Source organism: Ahaetulla prasina, chromosome 6 (assembly GCF_028640845.1).
Source record: "Ahaetulla prasina isolate Xishuangbanna chromosome 6, ASM2864084v1, whole genome shotgun sequence".
Lineage (NCBI taxonomy): Eukaryota > Metazoa > Chordata > Lepidosauria > Squamata > Colubridae > Ahaetulla > Ahaetulla prasina.
Genome location: NC_080544.1, coordinates 100594154 through 100614294, shown reverse-complemented (window position 1 = coordinate 100614294; position 20141 = coordinate 100594154). Strand labels below are relative to the sequence as shown.

Genomic DNA, 20141 nt, shown 5'->3' with positions numbered 1-20141 from the left:
AGCACGCAAGAAACAGGTAACGCCTAACCGGGTCTGCAAATCGAGGCATCCTTGCAGTGGTTTCTCCACCTCCACTAGGACTTTTCATATATCACTTATTGCTTGTATGTACTCTGAGAGCTTATGCACCGGAGACAAATTCCTTGTGTGTCCAATCACACTTGGCCAATAAAGAATTCCATTCCATTCCCCTTTCCCTTTCTTTCCTCTTTCTCTTACCCTTCCCTTTTTCTCCCTTCCCATTTCGCTTTCCCTTTCCTCCCCTCCTTTCCCTTTCCCATTTCTCTTATCCTCCATTCTCCTTTCCCTCGGTTCCCTCTCCCTTTCTTCCCCTCCTTTCCCTTTCCCATTCCTTCCCATTTCTCTTTCTTTCTTTCTTTTTATTTATTTATTTTGTCACAACAATATATGTAAGTATCATACAGAAAGATTATATAGTATATAAACATATATATGAGTAAATATTAGGAAGTATAAGCATATATATTGTTGGAAGAAATATCCATCTGGGTTCGGTTCCAAGTGGGGACAAAGACACTGGAAACATGGAGGCTGCTTGGAAAGATGGTTTAATGGTGGTCAGGATCACATGGCTTGAGTTCCTGAACAGAAAAGGGCTGAGATCCTGTGTGCTCCCTGGTTTTATGCTTTTTCTGAGCTTTGAACTTTCTGGGGCACAGGAAAAGTACCCTGATTGGCTGTCAGACTCCCAGGGGGTGGGGGTCTTAGCTAGCCTTGCTGGCTGATGTAATCTTCCCAGGTGCCATGTGGTGAGTTTCGGTTGCTAGATGGGTTCTATTATGATGCAGATGATGGTTGACAAAGGTGGGGGGAAATGAGTGAGCTTAGCTGAGGCTTTAATGGCCCATTGACAAAGGTGTGGGGGGGGGAGTCAGGAAGCTGCTTTGTCTTTAAAACATGTTTCTCCATTTCTCATCCAGGGAAATATATTCTGCCTTTTAAATATTTTCTAAAATATTTCATTCTTCTAGGAGGGGGGTGGGTGCTAAATTCCTACAATATATATATATATATAGGAAGAAGAAAAGAAAAACAATAGGACAGGAATGGTAGGCACGTTTGTGCGCTTATGCATGCTCCTTATGGTCCTCTTAGGAATGGGGTGAAGTCAATAGTAGAAAGTTTTAGGATAAAGCTTTTAGGATTATGGGAAGAGACCACAGAGTCAGGTAAAGTATTCCAAGCACTGATGATTCTGTTACAGAAGTCATATTTTCTGCAATCTAGATTAAAGCGGTTAACATTAAGTTTAAATCTATTGGTTGCTCTTGTATTATTGCAATTAAAGCTGAAGTACTCTTTAACAGGAAGGACATTACAATAGATGATTCTGTGAGTTAAGCTTAGGTCTTGTCGAAGGCAACGGAGTTCCAAGTTTTCTAAGCCTAGGATTTCAAGTCTGGTGGGATAAGGTATTTTGTTGTTTTCAGAGGAATGGAGAACTCTTCTTGTAAAATATTTCTGGACACGTTCAATTGTATTGATGTCAGAGATGTGGTGAGGGTTCCAAACAGGCGAGCTGTATTCTAGAATTGGTCTAGCAAATGTTTTATATGCTCTCCCTCCCTTTTATATGCTTTCCCTCCCTTCTCCCTTCCCATTTCCTTTTCCCTTGCTTCCCCTCCTTTCCATTTCCCTTTCCTTCCCTTTCTCCTCCCCTCCTTTCCCTTCCCATTTCTCTTTCCCTCCCTTCTCTCTTCTCCTTTCCCTTTCCCTTCCCATTTCTCTTTCCCTTTTCTTCCCTTCCCTTTCCCATTTCCCCTTCCCTCCCTTTCCCCTGCATATTAAAAAAAACTCCTGGGCTTCGGTCCTGGGAATCTCTCGGCACCTTGGGTGTTGTAATCCAGCGCGCCCGGAGCTTCTCCGGGCTGGGGGGAAAAAAAACCCGCGCCGGCCAAAGGCGATTCCAAGGCGGGCGCTTGGAAGAATCCATGCGCTCTGAAGACGGAGAGAAGACGTGGCAGGGTAGTTTTTCCCCCCGAGTCTCCACCCTCTCCAAAGCTCGGCTCTGCGGTCACTTCCTGCAGCTGTTCGCATCTGTGTCCGGTTATGCTACGCCCTCCCCCCACCACCACATCCCCCTCCCTCCCCATCCCCGGTCTCAGCCTCCCTCCCTCTCTCTCTCTCTCTCTGTCCTCGGCTATACCGGCAGCGGGGCTGGGGAGAGATGGGAAGGAAGAGCCGGCGGTGCTGCTGAGCCTTGCCAAGCGGAGGGCGAGCCGCGTCCAGGAGGCGAGGCTGACGCCCTCGCACCTCCCTCCCTCCCTCCCTCCCTCTCCGCTTCCAGCTTGCAGAAAGCCGGTAGGTCCGCGCCGTCCTTCCTCCTTCCCTGCCTTTTCCGTATCTCTTCCGGAGGTTTGGCGTGGGAGCCGGCATCTGGATTTTTTGTTTGGGGGGGGGGGGGGGAAAGAACCCCCGCGGGGAATCCCCGCCGAGGAAACGAGAGCCTCCGATCCTGCCTCTTTTTATTTTATTTTATTTTATTTTATTTTATTTTATTTTATTTTATTTTATTTTATTTTATTTTATTCCCCCGCCCGGGGGAATTTGGCACCTCTGTTGTCGCAGCTGTGCGTTGTTCCTCTCGGTTTGGAAGGTGTGTGTGTGTGGGGGAGAAAGTCTTTGGAGGCGATGCACATCTGTATCCGGAGAGGGGGGGGGGAAGAGGCAAGGACTGGATCGGGTCGAGAAGGCGAGGGAGGAAGGAAGCTCATGAGGATGATGTGATGAGGATGATGAGGATGATTGCAATGGTGATGCTGGCCTCGGTTCCTTGCAATTCAGCCATCCCCTTCTGTAGAGATTCTCAGTCATCCACCTTTGTCCTAAAGGTGTTTTTTGCTTTTTAAGAGGAAAACTGGACTTTCTTTGGGTTTTTTTCCCCCTTTTGAAGACTAGTTTATTTATTTATTTTATTTTATTTATTTGTCAAATACATATTAAATAATATATATATAAGCATGAATTGAATACATAAAATGAATAACAACTAAAGGGAACATTAGGACAGGGACGGTAGGCACACTGGAGCTCTTATGCACGCCCCTTACAGACCGCTTAGAAATGGGGTGAGGTCAACAGTAGATAGTCTTTGGTTAAAGCTTTGGGGATTTTGGGAAGAGACCACAAAGTCAGGTAGTGCATTCCAGGCATTAAAAACTCTGTTGCTGAAGTCCTATTTTCTGCAATCGAGATTGGAGTGGTTCACTTTAAGTTTGAATCTATTGTGTGCTCCTGTATTCTCCTCGAGAAGCTTCTTCCGCTTTGACAGGAATGGAAGGATTTATATTCCTTGCAAGACCAGCTGGTCCTTTGCATCTTTTTTAGAGGGTCATTGAAGGTTTGTCTGTGTCCTCAGAGTCACCTGGTTCCTGTAGTCTGCAATTCCTGCCCCCCCACCTCTGCAAATCGATCCCATACCATTCAAAAGGTGTTCCTCCCAAGCTGTATAGTTAAAAGTCAGTAGAGATTCTCAGTCATCCAAGTCATTGTTGTCCCAAAGGTGCTTTTTCAGGAGGCAACTGGACTTTCTTGTTTTTTTCTCTGAAGACCTTTGCTTCTCATCCAAGAATGGAAGGATTTATATTCCTTGCAAGACAGCTGGTCCTTTGCATCCTTTCAGAGCAGGGGTCTCCAACCTTGGCCACTTTAAGGCTTGTGGACTTCAACTCCCAGAATTCCTCAAGCCAGCTTTGCTCTATTCTTTGCCAGATTTGCTGGCTGAGGAATTCTGGGAGTTGAAGTCCACAAGTCTTAAAGTAGCCAAGGTTGGAGACCCCTGTTTTAAAGAGTCATTGGAGGTTTGTCCATGTCCTCAGAGTCACTTGGTTCCTGTAGTCTGCGATTCCTCCTCCCACTCTGGAAATCTATCCCTACTCCCACACCATTCAAAAGGTGTTCATCCCAAATTGTATAGTTAAAAGTCTGTCGAGATTCTCAGTCATCCAAGTCATGGTTGTCCCAAAGGTGCTTTTTTTCAGGAGGCAACTGGACTTTCTTGTTTTTTCGTTTGAAGACGTTTCACTTCCCTTGCAAAAAGCACCTTTGGGACAATTTAGCAATCACTGTATGGTGAGATCCCTAAGAATATTGGGGCAAGCGAGAAAGACAAAAAAAATATACAGGTAATCCTCAACCTACGTTCCCAACGGAGCCCAAAATTTATCTTGCTTAAGTGAGACATTTGTTAGGTGAGTTTTGCCCGGTTTGACAACGTTTCTTGCCACCATTGTGAAGCGAATCCCTTCCGTTGTTAAGTGAGTGACACAGTTGTATAATGAATCTGGTGTTCCCCATTGATTTTGCTTGTCAGACGGTCCCAAAAGACTGATCGCATGACCCTGGGACGCTGCAACCATCATAACTATGAGTCAGTTGCCAAGCAGCCAAATATTTCGTAAACATGAAAAACGGCCCCAAGTCAATTTTTTCGGTGCCGTTGTGTAACTTGGAAGGGTCGCTAAATGAACCGTTGTAAGTTGAGGACTACCTGTGATGCTTATATTAACCAGAGGAGAGCCTGCTCTGCAACCTCAGCCATACAAGGAGGTTCTCATAAGCCTCGTCCTCAGCTGTGCTGAATCTGTTCTCTTTTGTGGAAGTATTTACCGTAGCTACAAAATTCTCATTCAGTCTTGTGAATTTTCTGCATGAGGAATCAAGTGCTCCTATTTTAATAGGCTCTCCCAAGGTGCTCCTTTCCATTTCATGAACCCGGGATCCAGCACTAGAGACAGAATAAACTAACAGAGTGGGAAGGGACCTTGGAGGTCTTCTAGTCCAACCCCCTGCTTAGATAGAAAACCCTACACCACTTCAGAGAAATGGTTATCCAACCTCTTCTTAAAAACTTCCGGTATTGGAGCATTCACAACCTCTGGAGGCAAGTTGTTCTGCTGATTCATTGTTCTAACTGTCAGGAAATTCCTCCTTAGTTCTAGGTTGCTTCTCTCCTTGATTAGTTTCCATCCATTGCTTTTGTCCTGCTTTCAGGTGCTTTGGAGAATAGCTTGACTCCCTCTTCTTTGTGGCAGCCCCTGAGATATTGAAACACTGCTATCATGTCTCCCCTAGTCCTTCTTTTCATTAAACTAGGCATACCCAGTTCCAGCAACCATTCTACATACATGTTTTAGCCTCCAGTCCCCTAATCATCTTTATTGCTCTTCTCTGCACTCTTCCTAGAGCCTCAACAACTTTTTTACATTGTGGCAACCAAAACTGGATGCAGTATTCCAAGTGTGGCCTTACCAAGGCATTATAAAGTGGCACTAACACTTCACGTGATCTTGATTCTATCCCTCTGTTTATGCAGCCTAAAACTGTGTTGACTTTCATTCCTAGATGAGTTGCTCTAGCTTTCAACTGCTGAATGAAGCTTGTTTGTTCTTTCTGGAAAATCTGTCCAGTTTCTCAATTACGTATGTATTTATTGATGGTTCACTTTTATTTGCTGTCATGAAGCATTGCAAAACCTGGACACCGAGACCAGTGCAATGGCAGTAATACTTCTCCAGGAAAAAAGTCACAACAACGTAGGGAGAATGCACATGTGTTCTTGTTAAGGTGCCTCATGAACAACAGGTGCCCTGCTCTGAATATCTAGGGAGTCGCAATCATCTAGGTCATGGTTGTCCCAAAGGTGTTTTTTCCAAAAGGCAATGGGACTTTCTTATTTTTTTTTGTTTGAAAACGTTTTTGCTTCTTCAGCTCAATGCAGATGAAAAACGAAACGTTTTCAAAGGAAAAAAAAAAACCGAAGAAAAGTCCAGTTGCCTTTTGAGGGGAAAAAATGCCTTTGGGACTGCTGGAATTTGCGAGCACCTTTTGTTTAAATTTAAGGATGAGTTCCCACTTCCCATACATCGATTTTCCATCTGCAGGCATTTTTAGGAAGGTCTCGTGTTTATCTTGTTTTATGAAGTTTCCTCTTTGAACTGTCTGAAATGTTCAGATGGGGTGGATTTGAATGGGGAAGATCTTTCAGATGGGGTTACATGAAAGGAATATTGCTGAACTGGGCTTCCTTATTTCTTTCCCTTCTTTGGGAGAAGAAGAATTAGAAAATGTATTGCAGATCAAAAGCAAATTTCAGTTCAGTCAAATCAATCGCCTCAATAGTGAAAGGTTTAAAAGATTGGATTTTATTCAGGTCCCCCCTAAGCAATGAATTTCACTGTATAACCTTCACTAGTCCATTTCTCAACTTATTTTGCAGGGTTGTTTCCTCCCTTCTCTAAAAGTAGAAAGCAGAAATGGGATTCTCTGAGTTCAATTTTGTGTTTTTGTGTGTGTCTGTGTCTGTGTGTGCATTGCATCTAGCAAAAACTTTATCCTGCCCATCTTGTATATCCACACATCACTTAAAGTGCCTAACATTACTGCATGCCGACTTCAAGTTTTGGGGAGAACAGGGACAATATAACAATAGGGTCTCTGTGGCTCAGACTGGTAAGACAGTCTGTTATTAACAGCAGCTGCTTGCAATTACTGCAGGTTCAAGCCCCACCAGGCCCAGGGTTGACTCAGCCTTCCATCCTTTATAAGGGAGGTAAAATGAGGACCCAGATTGTTGGGGGCAATAAGTTGACTTTGTATATAATATACAAATGGATGAAGACTATTGCTTGACATAGTGTAAGCCGCCCTGAGTCTTCGGAGAAGGGCGGGATATAAATGCAAAAAAAATAAATAAGCAGAAGACTGACAAAATGAACCCATGACTAGCAGTCAGAAGATATGATCAAAACTTTTTAATTTCATAACATATGGACAGACTTAATCCTAGCTTCAGTTTGGAAAATGGATGAAGACTATTGCTTGACATAGTGTAAGCCGCCCTGAGTCTTCGGAGAAGGGCGGGATATAAATGTAAATAAAAAAAAAAAAGGAAATAAGTTTAGACAAATGTAAATAGTGTTGTCTAGCAACAAGTGTGTTCTTTGGCAAGGTTTGCATAGAATGCTAGAAGATACCTGAATCTCCCTCCTGTAGTGATAGCAATCCACAATACGGTTAGTCCTCGAGTTGCGATCACAACTGAGCCGAAAATTTCTGTTTTTCAATGAGACATTAGTTAAGTGAATTTTACCCCATTTTACGACCTTTCTTGTCTCAGTTGTTAAGTGAATCACTGCAGTTGATAAATTAGTAACCCGGATCACTTTCTGCTACCTTCTGACAAGCAAAGTCAATGGGGAAATCAGGTTCACTTAAGAACCGTGTTCCGAACTTAACAGCAGCCGTGATTCACTTAACAACTGTGGCAACAAAGGTCATAAAATGGGATAGAGTTCACTTAACAACTGCTTCACTTAGCGACAGAAATTTCAGGCTCAATTGTAAGTCGAGGGCTACCCGTATCCTATGCTAAACCAGAGACAAGTTCCACTGAGGATCACACCAGGCTACTGGTAACATGTCAAGGGCTACACTCCAAAGACCTCTGAGGTTATATTCCTACTTTGGAAGCAGGATTTGGGGAGTTGTGCAGCAGGTCAATCATTTTGACCTTTATACCTCCCCAAATCCCACAAAGTACCCTAATACGCCAAATTTTGAGTCCTACTCTCTCCCCTGCAAGGGCAGAATTATGGAAGGGATACTGGTGCGTCTCATGTAGCTCCCGAGGCCCCCCGCCCCCGAGACCTTCAGCGCTGGTATGTGTTGGCAGTGGAGATGGAAATTGACCTGGCCAGAGTCCGGAATTGTGGGGGCCGCAGCTGGAACAAGCCTTCCTCTTCTACCCTGAAAAAGGCCCCTAGAGCTACCAAAGGCAGGCCATGCTTCAGATGTGGGAAGGAGGGCCATCGAGCTGTTGATAGCCTCACCAAGCCTGGCTCCAAACCAGTGGTGGGTTTCAATTTTTTTTACTACCAGTTCTGTGGGCGTGACTTGGTGGGCGTGGCAGGGGAAGGATACTGTAAAATCTCCATTCCCACTCCACTCCAGGGGAAGGTTACGGCAAAATCTCCATTTCCTCCCAATCAGCTGGGACTCGGGAGGCAGAGAATACATGGGGGTGGGGCCAGTCAGAATTTTTACTACCGGTTCTTCGAACTACTCAAAATTTCCGCTATTGGTTCTCCAGAACTGGTCAGAACCTGCGGAAACCCACCTCTGCTCCAAAACGATATCAGCTGGAGGAAAGAATCTCACATTTTGCACCTCTTCAGTAGGCTAAAATGTGATTTTCTGGCCTTTGGCATTGCCTGTTACATGAACTTAGTGTGGACTGCAAACCACAGTTTATTATTAAGCCAATTGTGACCCAAAGGTGCTTTTTTTCAAGAGGCAACTGGACTTTCTGATATTTCTTTGAAGATGTTTCGCTTCTTATTCACCAGATCAGAATAAGGATGGAATTCTTTATTGGCCAAGTGTGATTGGACACACAAGGAATTTGTCTTTGGTGCATATGCTCTCAGTGTACATAAAAAGAAAAGATACATTCGTTGAGAATCATAAGGTACAATACTTAATGATAGTCATAGAGTATAAATAAGCAATCAAATCATACTAGGAAACAATCAATATAAATTGTAAGGATACAGCAACAAGTTACAGTCGTACAGTCATAAGTGGGAGGAGATGGGTGATAGGAACGATGAGAAGATTAATAGTAAAAGTAATGCACACTTAGTGAATAGTTTAACACTGGAAATTTTTAAGAAAATGTTGGATAACCATCTGTCTGAGATGGTGTAGGGTTTCCTGCCTGGGCAGGGGGTTGGACTAGAAGGTCTCCAAGGTCCCTTCCAGCTCTGTTGTTGTTGCTGTTGCTGTTGTTATTATTATTATTATAGTGTTGAGGGAATTAATAGATTGGAAGGGACCTTGTAGGTCATCTAGCTTCTCATCCAAGAAGCTTCTTCAGCTCTGACTGGATGTTGTGGAATGGAAGGATTTACACTCCTTGCAGATAGCTGGTCATTTGCATTCTTTTAGAGAGTCGTTGAGGCCACTTGGAGGGTTTATCTGTGTCTTCAGGGTCACCTGAGTAGTGCAAATGGGTGTGGAGCAAGGTGGGTTTCAAATTTGTTTACTACCGGTTCTCTGGGTGTGGCTTGATGGGTGTGGCAGGGGAAGGATCCTGTAAAATCTCCATTCCCATTCCACTCCAGGGGAAGGATACTGTAAAATCTCCAGCTGGGCCAGTCAGAATTTTTACTACCGGTTCTCTGAACTACTCAAAATTTCCGCTACTGGTTCTCCAGAACTGGTCAGAACCTGCTGAAACCTACCTCTGGTGTGGAGCCTTCTTGGAACTGTTGAAAGGACTGTGTTGTAGATTGGAGATAGATGACGTTGTATCCCTCCGCCTCTATTGAGAGAGGGCTGTTCGATTTTTCAAGCCAGTTGTGACTTAAGAGACTTTATTAAAAAAAATCCTTAGCGGGTAGAATACAGTTGAATGAGTCGAACCAAATCTTGCCCTGTTGGTATATCACCCAACCCCAATTTTGACGTTTCGTTCTTGGAGGCACCTGTTTGAGTTGAATTTTCTTCTTGCTTTTCAGTCGAGATCCGAAGCCGCCTTTGGGTTCCAAAGAAAGAATGCTAGAAGCTCGGTCAGCCAATGATTCTCTTGCAGCGCGCTGGGTTTCCTCCTCTTCCTCTTCCTGAGACGCCCCCATCTCTTCCTATGTCAGTGGCCACCAGGCCTACAGCCACCTTGCGACTTTCTCCACCGAAACCACTGGGACCGGGGCCATCCTTGCCACTTGCACAAGATGAGGAACTCGCCGCGAGGGGGGAGCAAGACCCCTTGCTGGAGGAGCTCTGCAAGCCATTGTGCTGTAGGCTTTGCAACGTCACCCTGAACTCTGCCCAGCAAGCCCAGGCCCACTACCAGGTGAGGATGTCACGCCCGCATGTCCAAACCGCCCCGTGACTCTTTCGGCGTTGAGTTGAGTTTCACAGCCCAAAAAGTCACCCCCTTGTTTTCCAAGGTGATATATACAGGTAGTCCTCGACTTGCAACAGTTCATTTAGTGGCCGTTCGAAGTTACAGCGGCACTGAAAAAAAAAAGTGACTTTACGACCGGTTTTCTTACTTATGACCCTTGTGGCATCCCCATGGCCGCTTGATTAAAATTCAGATGCTTGGCAATCGACTCACATTTATGACGGTTGCAGGGTCCCGGGGTCATGTGATCCCTTTTTGTGACCTTTTGACAAGCAAAAATTACTTTGACTAATTTAGCAAGTGCAGTGATTCACTTAACAGCGGTGGTAAGAAAGGTCGTAAAATGGGGCTAACTCACTTAACACATGTTTCAATTAGCAACGGAAATGTTGGGCTCGATTGTGGTCATAAGTCGAGCGCTACCTATAATCGGGAGTCATGGTTCACACAATACCTTTGCCATAAGTGTGCAATATAGAGATTATAAATGAAACATCTTCTTTTTCAAAAAAGCCTGCTATTTTTTTCCCTGTGATTGTGTCTTATGGTTTGTAACAGTGGTAGTCAACCTGGTCCCTACCGCCCACTACTGGGTGTTCCAGCTTTCATGGTGGGCGGTAGGGGTTTTGTCCGATACTGAAGCGCTTTCCTTTTTTTTAATTTAATTGACTTTTAAAAAATTTTTCATAGCATTATTTAAAAACAGTTTCATTAGGTTTTCATAAAATTCCCTGTGACAATTTAAATTTATGAAAATATACTATTTGTATCACCCGCGCATAAGTTTAGTTGACTTTACGTAAGTGAAACTAAATGGCGCTATAGTGCGACTGCAACAAAAGAGCCACGTCCCAGAATAGCTCGCGCATCTCCCCCCGAACCGGTGGGCGGTTAGAAAATTTTATTACTAACAGAGATACAAAAGTGGGCGGTAGGTATAAAAAGGTTGACTACCCCTGATTTATAAGTAAGTTTGCAAGCCGGGAAGTTTATAAATGGTAAATCACATGATCCCAGGACTGTCATAAATACTTGCCAGTTGCCAAGCATCCAAATTTTGATCAGTTGACCACAGGGACGCTGCCATGTTTGTAAGTGCAAAATCCAGTCGCTTTTTTTCAGTGCTGCTGTAACTTCAAATGGTCACTAAACAAATGGTTGTAAGTCAAGGACTGCCTGTGTCTTTCCAAAAATTAGGGAGTTTATACCTGTTTTAAAATAGAGGTAAAAATCGCCTTTTGAAATTATGCTGGGTTTTTTTCCCCACCTTCCTAATCTGATTGCAAAGACCTGCTTCTTACTGCAGGAAAGAGCAACCAGCTTTTCCCTCTATTCAAGAGCTATTTTAGACTGAATGGCCCATTGTAACTCTACTCCTGTGTGTATGTGTTCAAAACTCTTTAGTAGAGAGCAGTTTCAGGCATTCTACGGGGTAAAAAGCAATTCCACTTAACTTCGCTACTGTTTCAGAACTGTGAGTCCATGCGGGGTGCTTCTATGCATGCACAGAACCTTCTGCACATGTGCAGAGCATCTGTGATGATGTCCGGATGGGTGGTGGGCGGAGCCTCCCGACGCAGCCACTATCGGTTCGCCCGAACTGGGGTGAACCGGTAGAACAACCACTGGTAAAAAGCGTTCTTCAATCCCTGCAAGACATAAAGCATTATTTTTTCTCTTTAATCTAACTCCAAATCCACACTTTATGGAACTCCCCTTCAGCCCCCCCCTAAAAAAACAACAGAAAAAGAAGCCCTGAAGATTTAATTCCACCCCTTAGTATTGATGAAGGCTTAACGAAGGAATGTTGGTAGATCACCGATGGCTTTGATGCACTTTTTTGCTAGGCTAATAACAGAAATTTGGTTTTCCAGGGTAAAAACCACAGTAAGAAACTTCGCAACTACTATGCTGCCAACAGCTGCCCAGCTCCTGCCCGAGTGAGTAACTCTCTTGAGCCAGCTACTCATCCGATGGTATCTCTTACACCCCAGGTAAGGATATATAGCAGTGCTGTATTAATGACCCAGTAGTGTGTGCTCTTCCAGAAGAGAAAAGATATTGCATATTATTTTGTTTTGTTCTGATTTCTGTGTTTTCTTTTAAATCTAAGCCTTAATTCTGTTTTCTTACAAACTAGTGAGTTGGCTTGTTGAAAAGCAGTGTGAACATTCAACTTTAAGGCAAGGTAAATGTAGATGTACCAAACATGCTTGTTTTTAAAACATTTGGATTTTATTCTTTAAATAGGAACTTGTGGAGGTTTAATTCTTTGCCCCCAGCATTTCAATCTGTTTCTCCCCCAAAGCTGCTGCCTCTTTGCAGGTTTAAGAAACTTTTCTTGAATGTACTAATTCTTTCCTTTCTCTGTGGACTGTTATTGTTGAAATGTAAACAACCAAACCGGCTTAAGCATAGTACATATATTTCATATATTGTCCAGATGAGGTTCGGCTGAATGATCTTGTTATAAAAGCTTATAACCTGATTTGCACATTATGTTCAGGTATGGTTTACTTCATCACAATATGTTGGATGTACCACAATTGGCTTGGTCCACACATTACATCAAGCCACAAGCCCGAATTTACAAAGCAAAATGGTGGGTTTCATACCGCAAACCACATTGTAGCTTAGTAGAGTAGTTCTCAGTATTTTCTTCACCACAAACCTCCTTTAAATACCATTTTGTGGCCATGCACCTGCAAGACTTAACTCACGATTTAAATCATAACATTTTTTAAAGCGTTCGCAGACCCTCTGTTACAACATTGCCTCCCCGCCCCCCGGGCCCACGGTCCACAGGTTGAGAGCAGTGGTGGGATTCAAATAATTTAACAACTGGTTCTCTGCCCTAATGATTTCTTCCAGCAACCAGTTCACCAAACTGCTCAGAAAGTTAACAACCGGTTCTCCCGAACTGGTGCGAACTGGTTGAATCCCACCACTGGTTGAGAGCCATTGGCTTAGTACATTGTGGCAACCAAATCTGTCTACTTTGGGCTATTAGTTCTCTTAACAGAGCTGGAAGGGACCCTGCAGGTCATCCAGTTCAACCCCCCGCCCAAGCAGATCCTACACCATTTTTGACAGATGGCAGTCCAGTCTCTTCTTAAAAGCTTCGAGTGATGAAGCTCCCACAACTTGAAAGTCAAATAAGATTGTGGTTCATCTGCCTATCCATTTGCAAATTTCAGTGGTCCCCCATTTTTACTGAAATACGTATAAATAAGGTACAAAAGAAAAATAAAGTTTATTTTTTGGACCCGTTATGTGAAGATTTAGTTCTCTTGAGAAGTCTATAAAGCTGGGAAAGGTGGAAGGAGGATGACCAGCAGAGGAAGACCTGAAGGATGAGGTTGAGAACAGATTATTTCTTTCTAGCAATAGCAATAGCATTGAGACTTATATACCGCTTCACAGTGCCTTACAGCCCTCTCTAAGAGGTTTACAGAGTCAGCATATTTCCCCAAACAAACTGGGTCCTCATTTTACCAGCCTTGGAAGGATAGAAGGTTGAGTCAACCTTGAGCCGTTCAAAATTGAACTCCTGGAGTGAGCAGTGCTATAGGCCTACACTACTGCCTTCTAAACCACTGCGCCACCACAGTTTCTATCTTTGTGCTTGCAAAGAGTTGACACTGATTTGATGGGCCATAATCATGGCCAATCAAAAATAATGTCTTCATCAATAGAAGCAAAAACAGGCTCCCATTTTCCCTAAAGCCTGAGAGAAAAGTCACTTTTTTTAAGGCCTTCCCAAAGACTAAAAGTTTAGCCTGAGAGGGGGAGGCTGTTCGACAGGGCAGGTGCTACAACATAAAAAGAGCACTTCTTGTGTTCCATAAGATGAAATGCCAGGAGCTGAGTGTTCCCCTTGGGATAAATATGTGGTCTGGAAACAGAAACTCAAAACAGTATTCAAGTTTTCATACTCCTTCCTGTCCCCAGAACTGTAGAATTATATGTTGTTTTGTGAGATCAACTCGCGATGCAGACAAAATAAAGTTAGTCTTTTGTCTTACAAGTTTTCATTCATTTAATGACTGTGTCAGCCCTGGAGGCCATCTTTCTCTTTGGATCTTCAGAGCTGACACATTTAGTGTGTAGGCCTGCTGTGGGAGTGGGGTTGCTTGGAGTGGATAGAGATAGATAGCCATAACAGCATTCTTTTCTCTGGGAGTCAAGGACGTTCAGCCTGCACCTGGAGAAGTGTGACTGGGAAACATCTCCAGTTGGGATGGTGGATTGATTGGACCATGTTTTTTTATAATTTTTTTTATTTTTTCTTTTCTTATACACATATTGTAAATGTACATTTTCTTATTCATAGATAATCATACATATTCTCTCTAAAGAAAGCACAAAAATAAAACATGTGGAGTTGCTCTTCTACCTTTTCTTTCCCTCCGTTTTACAGCAAACCTTCTTCTCCTCTTTTCCCTCCCTCCTTCCTCTCCTTTCCTACCTTCTTCCTCCTCCTCTCCCTCCTCGTACTTACTTCCCCTTCCTCTCCCCCACTCCTCTCCTCTTTCCCTCCTTTCTCACCTTCTCTCCTATTCTTATCCCCTAACTTATCTTCCTGTCCTTCGCCTTCCCTCCATCCCTCTCTTTCCTTCACCTCCTCTTTCTTACTCTCCATTCCTCTCTTCTTTCTTTCTTCTTTGTTGTATGATATTTCCCTTGTTTGGTAATCGAGCCACTCCAGATTGATTGCACCATGTGATGGACATGTGGGTGCAGGGGAAGGGACTTGGACTTTCCTTTGGGTGGGGAAAACCCAGGGGCCTTTCAGATTTTCCCAGGTGTGCCAATATGACATCTCTAATAAAATGGAACTTTGAGGAACTGCCTGCCTCGGAGTCTTCGTGGTTGGGGGTGTTCCTTGGAACCCTGACAGACTGTTCAAAGTTATAACAACACTAAAAAAGAGACCTAGCACCAGTACTCACATATATGACCTTTGCAGTATCCCACACAGTCATAAGATCAGATGTTGGGTACTTTTCAACTGGGTGTATTGATGATGGTTTCAGCATATAGGGATTCTGGGCAGTGGTGGGTTTCAAAATTTTTCACTACCAGTTCTGTGGGTGTGGCTTGGTGGGCGTGGCATGGCTTGGTGGGCGTGGCAGGGGAAGGATACTGCAAAATCCCCATTTCCTCCCAATCAGCTTGGACTCAGGAGGCAGAGAATAGATGGGTGCAGGGCCAATCAGAGGTGATATTTACCTGTTCTCCGAACTACTCAAAATTTCTGCTACTGGTTCTCCAGAACTGGTCAGAACCTGCTAAAACCAACCTGTGCTCCTGGGTTTGTCATTTGCAACCTACCTAATGAGCTTCTGACACGCAAAGTCAGTGAGGGAAGCCCAATTCTCTTCATTTCACAATTCATGTAATAACTGTAGTGATGCTTAACAACCATGGCAAAAGGGTCATAAAATGAGATACAATTCTCTTAACTTCCTTGCTTAGCAGCAGAAATTTTGGGCTCAGTTGTGATCATAAGTGGAAACCAGCATGAGAAGATCCCTGTTTGCATGACTGCCATGGTTCCAAGTAATAACTCCATAGAAAGCAGAACTCCGAGGAAAGCATATTCCTCAAAGAACAATTTTATTGGAGATATCATATTGGCACAAAACCGACTCTGAAAGTTCCTGTGGTTTTCACCTGATTAAAAAGTGAACGTTCCCCTTTCCCCAAACAATCGGTCACACTGTCCAATCAAGGTGCTGGCTGATTACATGGTAACCGGATTCCTCCTGTCTCCAGCCACCCGTTGGCATGTCCTTGGTTCCCACAGGAAACAATTTCGTTTTGGCGACAAAACCCCCATCTAACTATGTTCTCCCTTCCCTATCCCAGCTTTGCATTGTGGCAACCCTGAAGCCTCCAAAATTGCTGCAGCCAGGTTCGTTTCGGAGTTGACAAGGGCAGGAATGGCCCAACAGTTCCCTTTTCCAGTCAGTTGATTGATTAATTGATTCATTGATTGGGTGCCATCAAGTTGTTTTCAACTCTTAGGGTCCCATAGATGGATTTTTCACCCTGATGATCTATCCCTAAACTATTCTTTCAGATCTCCCAACAATGTACTTATCATGACTATAGCTAAGTCCATCCACCTTGCTGCTGGCTGTCCTCTTCTTCTCATGCCTTCCATCGTTCCCAACGATACAGCTTCTCCTCTTTGCATGATGTTTACAATTAGAATAATCTGGGCATGTGTGCCTTGAGTGACAACTCTGGGTTGATTTGTTCAATGATCCATTGCTTTGTCACAAGTTATCAGTCATCCAGAGACTTCCTTTAAATGTATTGGCTGGGTGGAATCAATTCAGGGTTGGAATTTGAACAAGGCGCTTCTTCCTTCCTCATGATCGAGTAGATGCATCATGTGAAGAAGACTAACAAGTGTGAGAGATCGTCAGTCTCGGTGTCTGCAGATATTCCTTGTCTCCCATCAAGTTTCTTTCCTCGCCCCACTTCTTTGAGTTCTATAAAAATAAGCATGTATATTTCTCTAAGCAACCTCCACTTGTTGTGTCTTGTCCGCTCTCACCGCAGCTGGGGTCTGCTTATCTGCTCCCGAACACGGAGGAATGTATGCCTCCCGGCCCCAGTCCTGGCTCCATGCCCAGACAAGCTGCAGAGGAGGGGGCACCTCCCGGTCCCAGCCCTGGCTCCATGCCCAAGCAGGCTGCAGAGGAGGGAGCATCCCCCGGCCCCAGCCCTGGCTCCATGCCCAGGCAAACGGAGCAGCTAGACCCCTCCCCCTCCTCCACAGCATGTGAGCCTGAGGAAAGTTTACTTCCAACAACAGCTGATTGGAGTGACCCTCGCATCAGAAGATTGGATAGGCGGAGGCAACAGAAGGAAGGGAGGGGCAGGCCTTAGTGAGTGCTGAGTCATGGAGCCACACCCCATGGCCTATATAAAGGATCTGCTTTCTGGCAGTCTCTGAGTCAGGCAAAGTCGAACTTATCTTGCTGAAGTCACTTTCTGCTCTGAGGACTTTGCTAGGACTTTGGGCAAAGCTGCAGAGGCAAGCCTGATTCGGATTTCCCTGACCCGGCCGTCAGCGGAGGAGTGGGACACGACACCACTTATCTGTTACAGATAGTCCTCAACCATTCGTTTAGAGACCATTCAAAATCCCAACAGCACTGAAAAAAGTGACTTATGACTGGTTTTTCATGCTTATGACTGTTGCAGCATCCTATGGCCGTAGGATCAACTGTTGAGCCCAGCTCCGGCTCGACACATGGCACTACAGGGATACAGATCTGGGAGCAGCCCCTAATCAAAGATCCAAAGGGATGACATATCGAGGACTTGTTCGAGGGCTGCAGGGATCTGCGTTTGGGAAGCATGGGAAGGGAATCATCACACTGGTGGCTGGGATAGAGGGAGATGAGGGCTGGGCGTTAGGAAGAGCTGCTTTAGTTCCGGAATTTGGCAGATGACGTGGCAGCTGATGCTGTCAGACGAGGAGGGAGAGAGAAGCTGGGCATCCAATCAACAGAGCAGTTCAGCCAGGGGGCGGGACATGAGCAGCGCGGGATGTTTAAAAAGGGGCTGAGAGGCAGAAGCTCTCAGCGCTGACTTTGTACAGAGAGACCTCGACTTTCACTGAAACCCGGGTTGTAGCAGACCCAATAAACGAAGTCACTATCGGAATGAAAACCAAGTTGGCTTGTCTCTTCTCACGGCATCTGACGCAACTGTGGCTGAGCTAGCTGAGCTCAACATTTGGATGCTTGGTGAATGGCTCATATTTATGACGGTCCTGGGATCATGTGATTCCCCTTTTGCGACCTTCTGACCAACAAAGTCAAGGAGGAAGCCAAATTCACTTAGCCATTTTACTAACTTAACAGCTGCAGCTAGTCACTTCACAACTGCGGCGAGACAGGTCATAAAATGGGGCAGAACTCACTTAACAACTGTCTCACTTAGCAATGGAAATTTTGGGCTCGGTTATGGTTGTAGGTCAAGGGACGACCCGTATAAAACTGGCATTTTGGTGTGGATCATGGGAATAAATAAATATTAGGACATTTGATGACCGGATTTCATGTTGCCTATATATTTGGCCATTCAACATATTGTTATGTATTTTATAACTAGTTCCTGACCTCTATCCAATATTTGGAGTCATGTAAAAGTTACTTTAATGGCACCTGATATTTATACTGATATTGTTTCCTGATTGCTTATTTGTACCCTATGACTATCATTAAGTGCTGTATCATTAAGTCTTAAATTTGTACCCTATGACTATCATTAAGTGTTGTAAGTGTTGTACCTGGATGAAGGTATCTTGTCTGTTAATGTACACTGACAGCATATGCACCAAGACAAATTCCTTGTGTGTTCAATCATACTTGGCCAATAAAAATTCTATTCTATTCTATTCTATTCTATTCTATTCTATTCTATTCTATTCTATTCTATTCTATTCTATTCTATTCTATTCTATTCTATTCTATTCTATTCTATCTTCACCAATTTATTTTCTGAGAAGCAGGACTCTCTAACTCAGGAGTGTCAAACTTGAATTCATTGAGGGTCACATCAGAGTTGGGTTTGACCTCCGGGGGCCGGGGGAGCATGGCCGGGATGCATGGCCAGGGGGTGGGTGGCTGGGTGGGGGGAGCATTGCCAGCTTCACATCATGTTGAACCTCTGTTTTCAGCCACAATGGGCTCCTGCAGCCCTCTGCCAGCAAAAATGGAGCTTGGGGGTACCAAGCCTCCCCGAGCTCCGTTTTCACTAGCAGAGGGCTGCAAGAGGCCGTCATTGCCGAAAATGGAGACCGGTCCGCCTGAGCTCCATTTTCTCTGGCAGAGGCACCGCAGTTCTTTGCTGTTTCCAGGGCGGCCCTATGGGCCAGATCTAAGCACCTCACAGGCCGGATTTGGCCCGCAGGCCTTGACACCCCTGCTCTAGTTGCCAGGTGGAGAATGCAACCCCTTGGACACATTCAGACATATCCATCATGCCTGAAAGGATTGGGGAACTACAAAATAAATGATCCTGTGTATTCTAGAAGAAACACAAAGAAAATTGACTTTCTCATATCTCTTTCAGTGTAATTCAGATCCCTTAATTGAGGGAATTAGTTATATTCCCTCCATTCAAGTGTAAATTCATAAGGCTGGCCACTGGGGGGAGGCAGCTTCTTAGATTAAAAAAAGAACAGCTTTAAAAATCTAAAATGTCTTTCCATGATACTTACTCTCATAAAAGCAAATGTGCTCTGTTGGGATTAATTTCCAGTGAAGTCATCTACGATGCTATGATTTTACAAAGTAGTTTGAAAAGGAGACTCATCAAAAATGTACTTAGTAGCGGTGAACCAGTCAATATCTCAGCCTAAAGACTGTTGGGTAAATAATGGACAGATGAATCGGAAAATAAAAATTGAGAAATGTTGAATTCGTTAAGAAAACAGGCTATAAATATACTAAGAATAAACTTTAAAGTTGATAGGCTGCTGAGGTGCAGAATTTTTGGGGTAATTTACAAAAACAGTAACACGCAATTGTAAACCTTTAAAGCCAGAAAGAAGATTAACTACTTAAAGTATGTTTTTATGGGGCAATGGTACCAACTTTAAAAATATCGAATGAAAATAAAGGTAATGAACAATAGGAAATAATAAAAGGCCTAAGATAGTGTTGTGGTCCGCTAGAAGCTTGTGGACCTGGCAACGGAGTCAGACAGCGATGAGGCTGAGAAAGAACATGGGCCAGTCCTGGAGGCTGGGGAAGGCCCTGATGAGGGCTCTGCGTCAGAGGCAGAGGTGGGGCCAGGGCCATTAGGGAGTGAGGTGCGGACTCCAGTGCCTCCAGAGGATGACAGTAGTGAGGCAGAGGAACAGGAGGAGCCTGCTCCTAATGCACGCATGAGAAGAGCTGCCAGAAGGCAAGAGCAGCTCAAGCAAAGAGAACAACTCAGGAATAGGGCCAAGAGATGATTGGCCCCTCCCATAAGGCTTAAAAGACCAGTAACGGCATTTGGGCTCTTTGCCGGAAAACAACGTTGATAACTTTGTGTTGTTGCATTTGTTTCGTATCGGTGTCTTCTGAATTTTTGCCAAGAAAGGCCTTTGGCAGTTTGCCTAATTGGACCAAGTTTGGTGATAGGACTGAGGAATTGTGTTGGGAGGAATTTGCTTTAATTTAGTTGAACTACGCTGAGA

General features: G+C 44.3%; 1 protein-coding gene across 11 annotated transcripts in view; it reads left to right on the top strand.

Annotated features, from left to right (window-relative positions):
- Positions 1-2080: 2080 nt before the first annotated feature.
- Positions 2081-20141, top strand: part of ZMAT3 (zinc finger matrin-type 3) — a 32259-nt gene continuing 14198 nt past the window's right edge. For 10 of the 11 annotated variants that reach the window (XR_009155758.1, XR_009155760.1, XR_009155761.1 and 7 more), the window contains exons 1-3: positions 2081-2322; positions 9540-9874; positions 11803-11922. Coding sequence is in view for 5 of the 11 variants with exons in the window: in XM_058188498.1 (XP_058044481.1) it covers positions 9599-9874; positions 11803-11922 (396 nt within the window). In the remaining 6 variants the exon portion in view is untranslated. Of the gene's footprint in view, positions 2323-7713; positions 7873-9539; positions 9875-11802; positions 11923-20141 lie in introns of those variants that run through there. The other variant, XM_058188496.1, reaches the window with a different exon arrangement.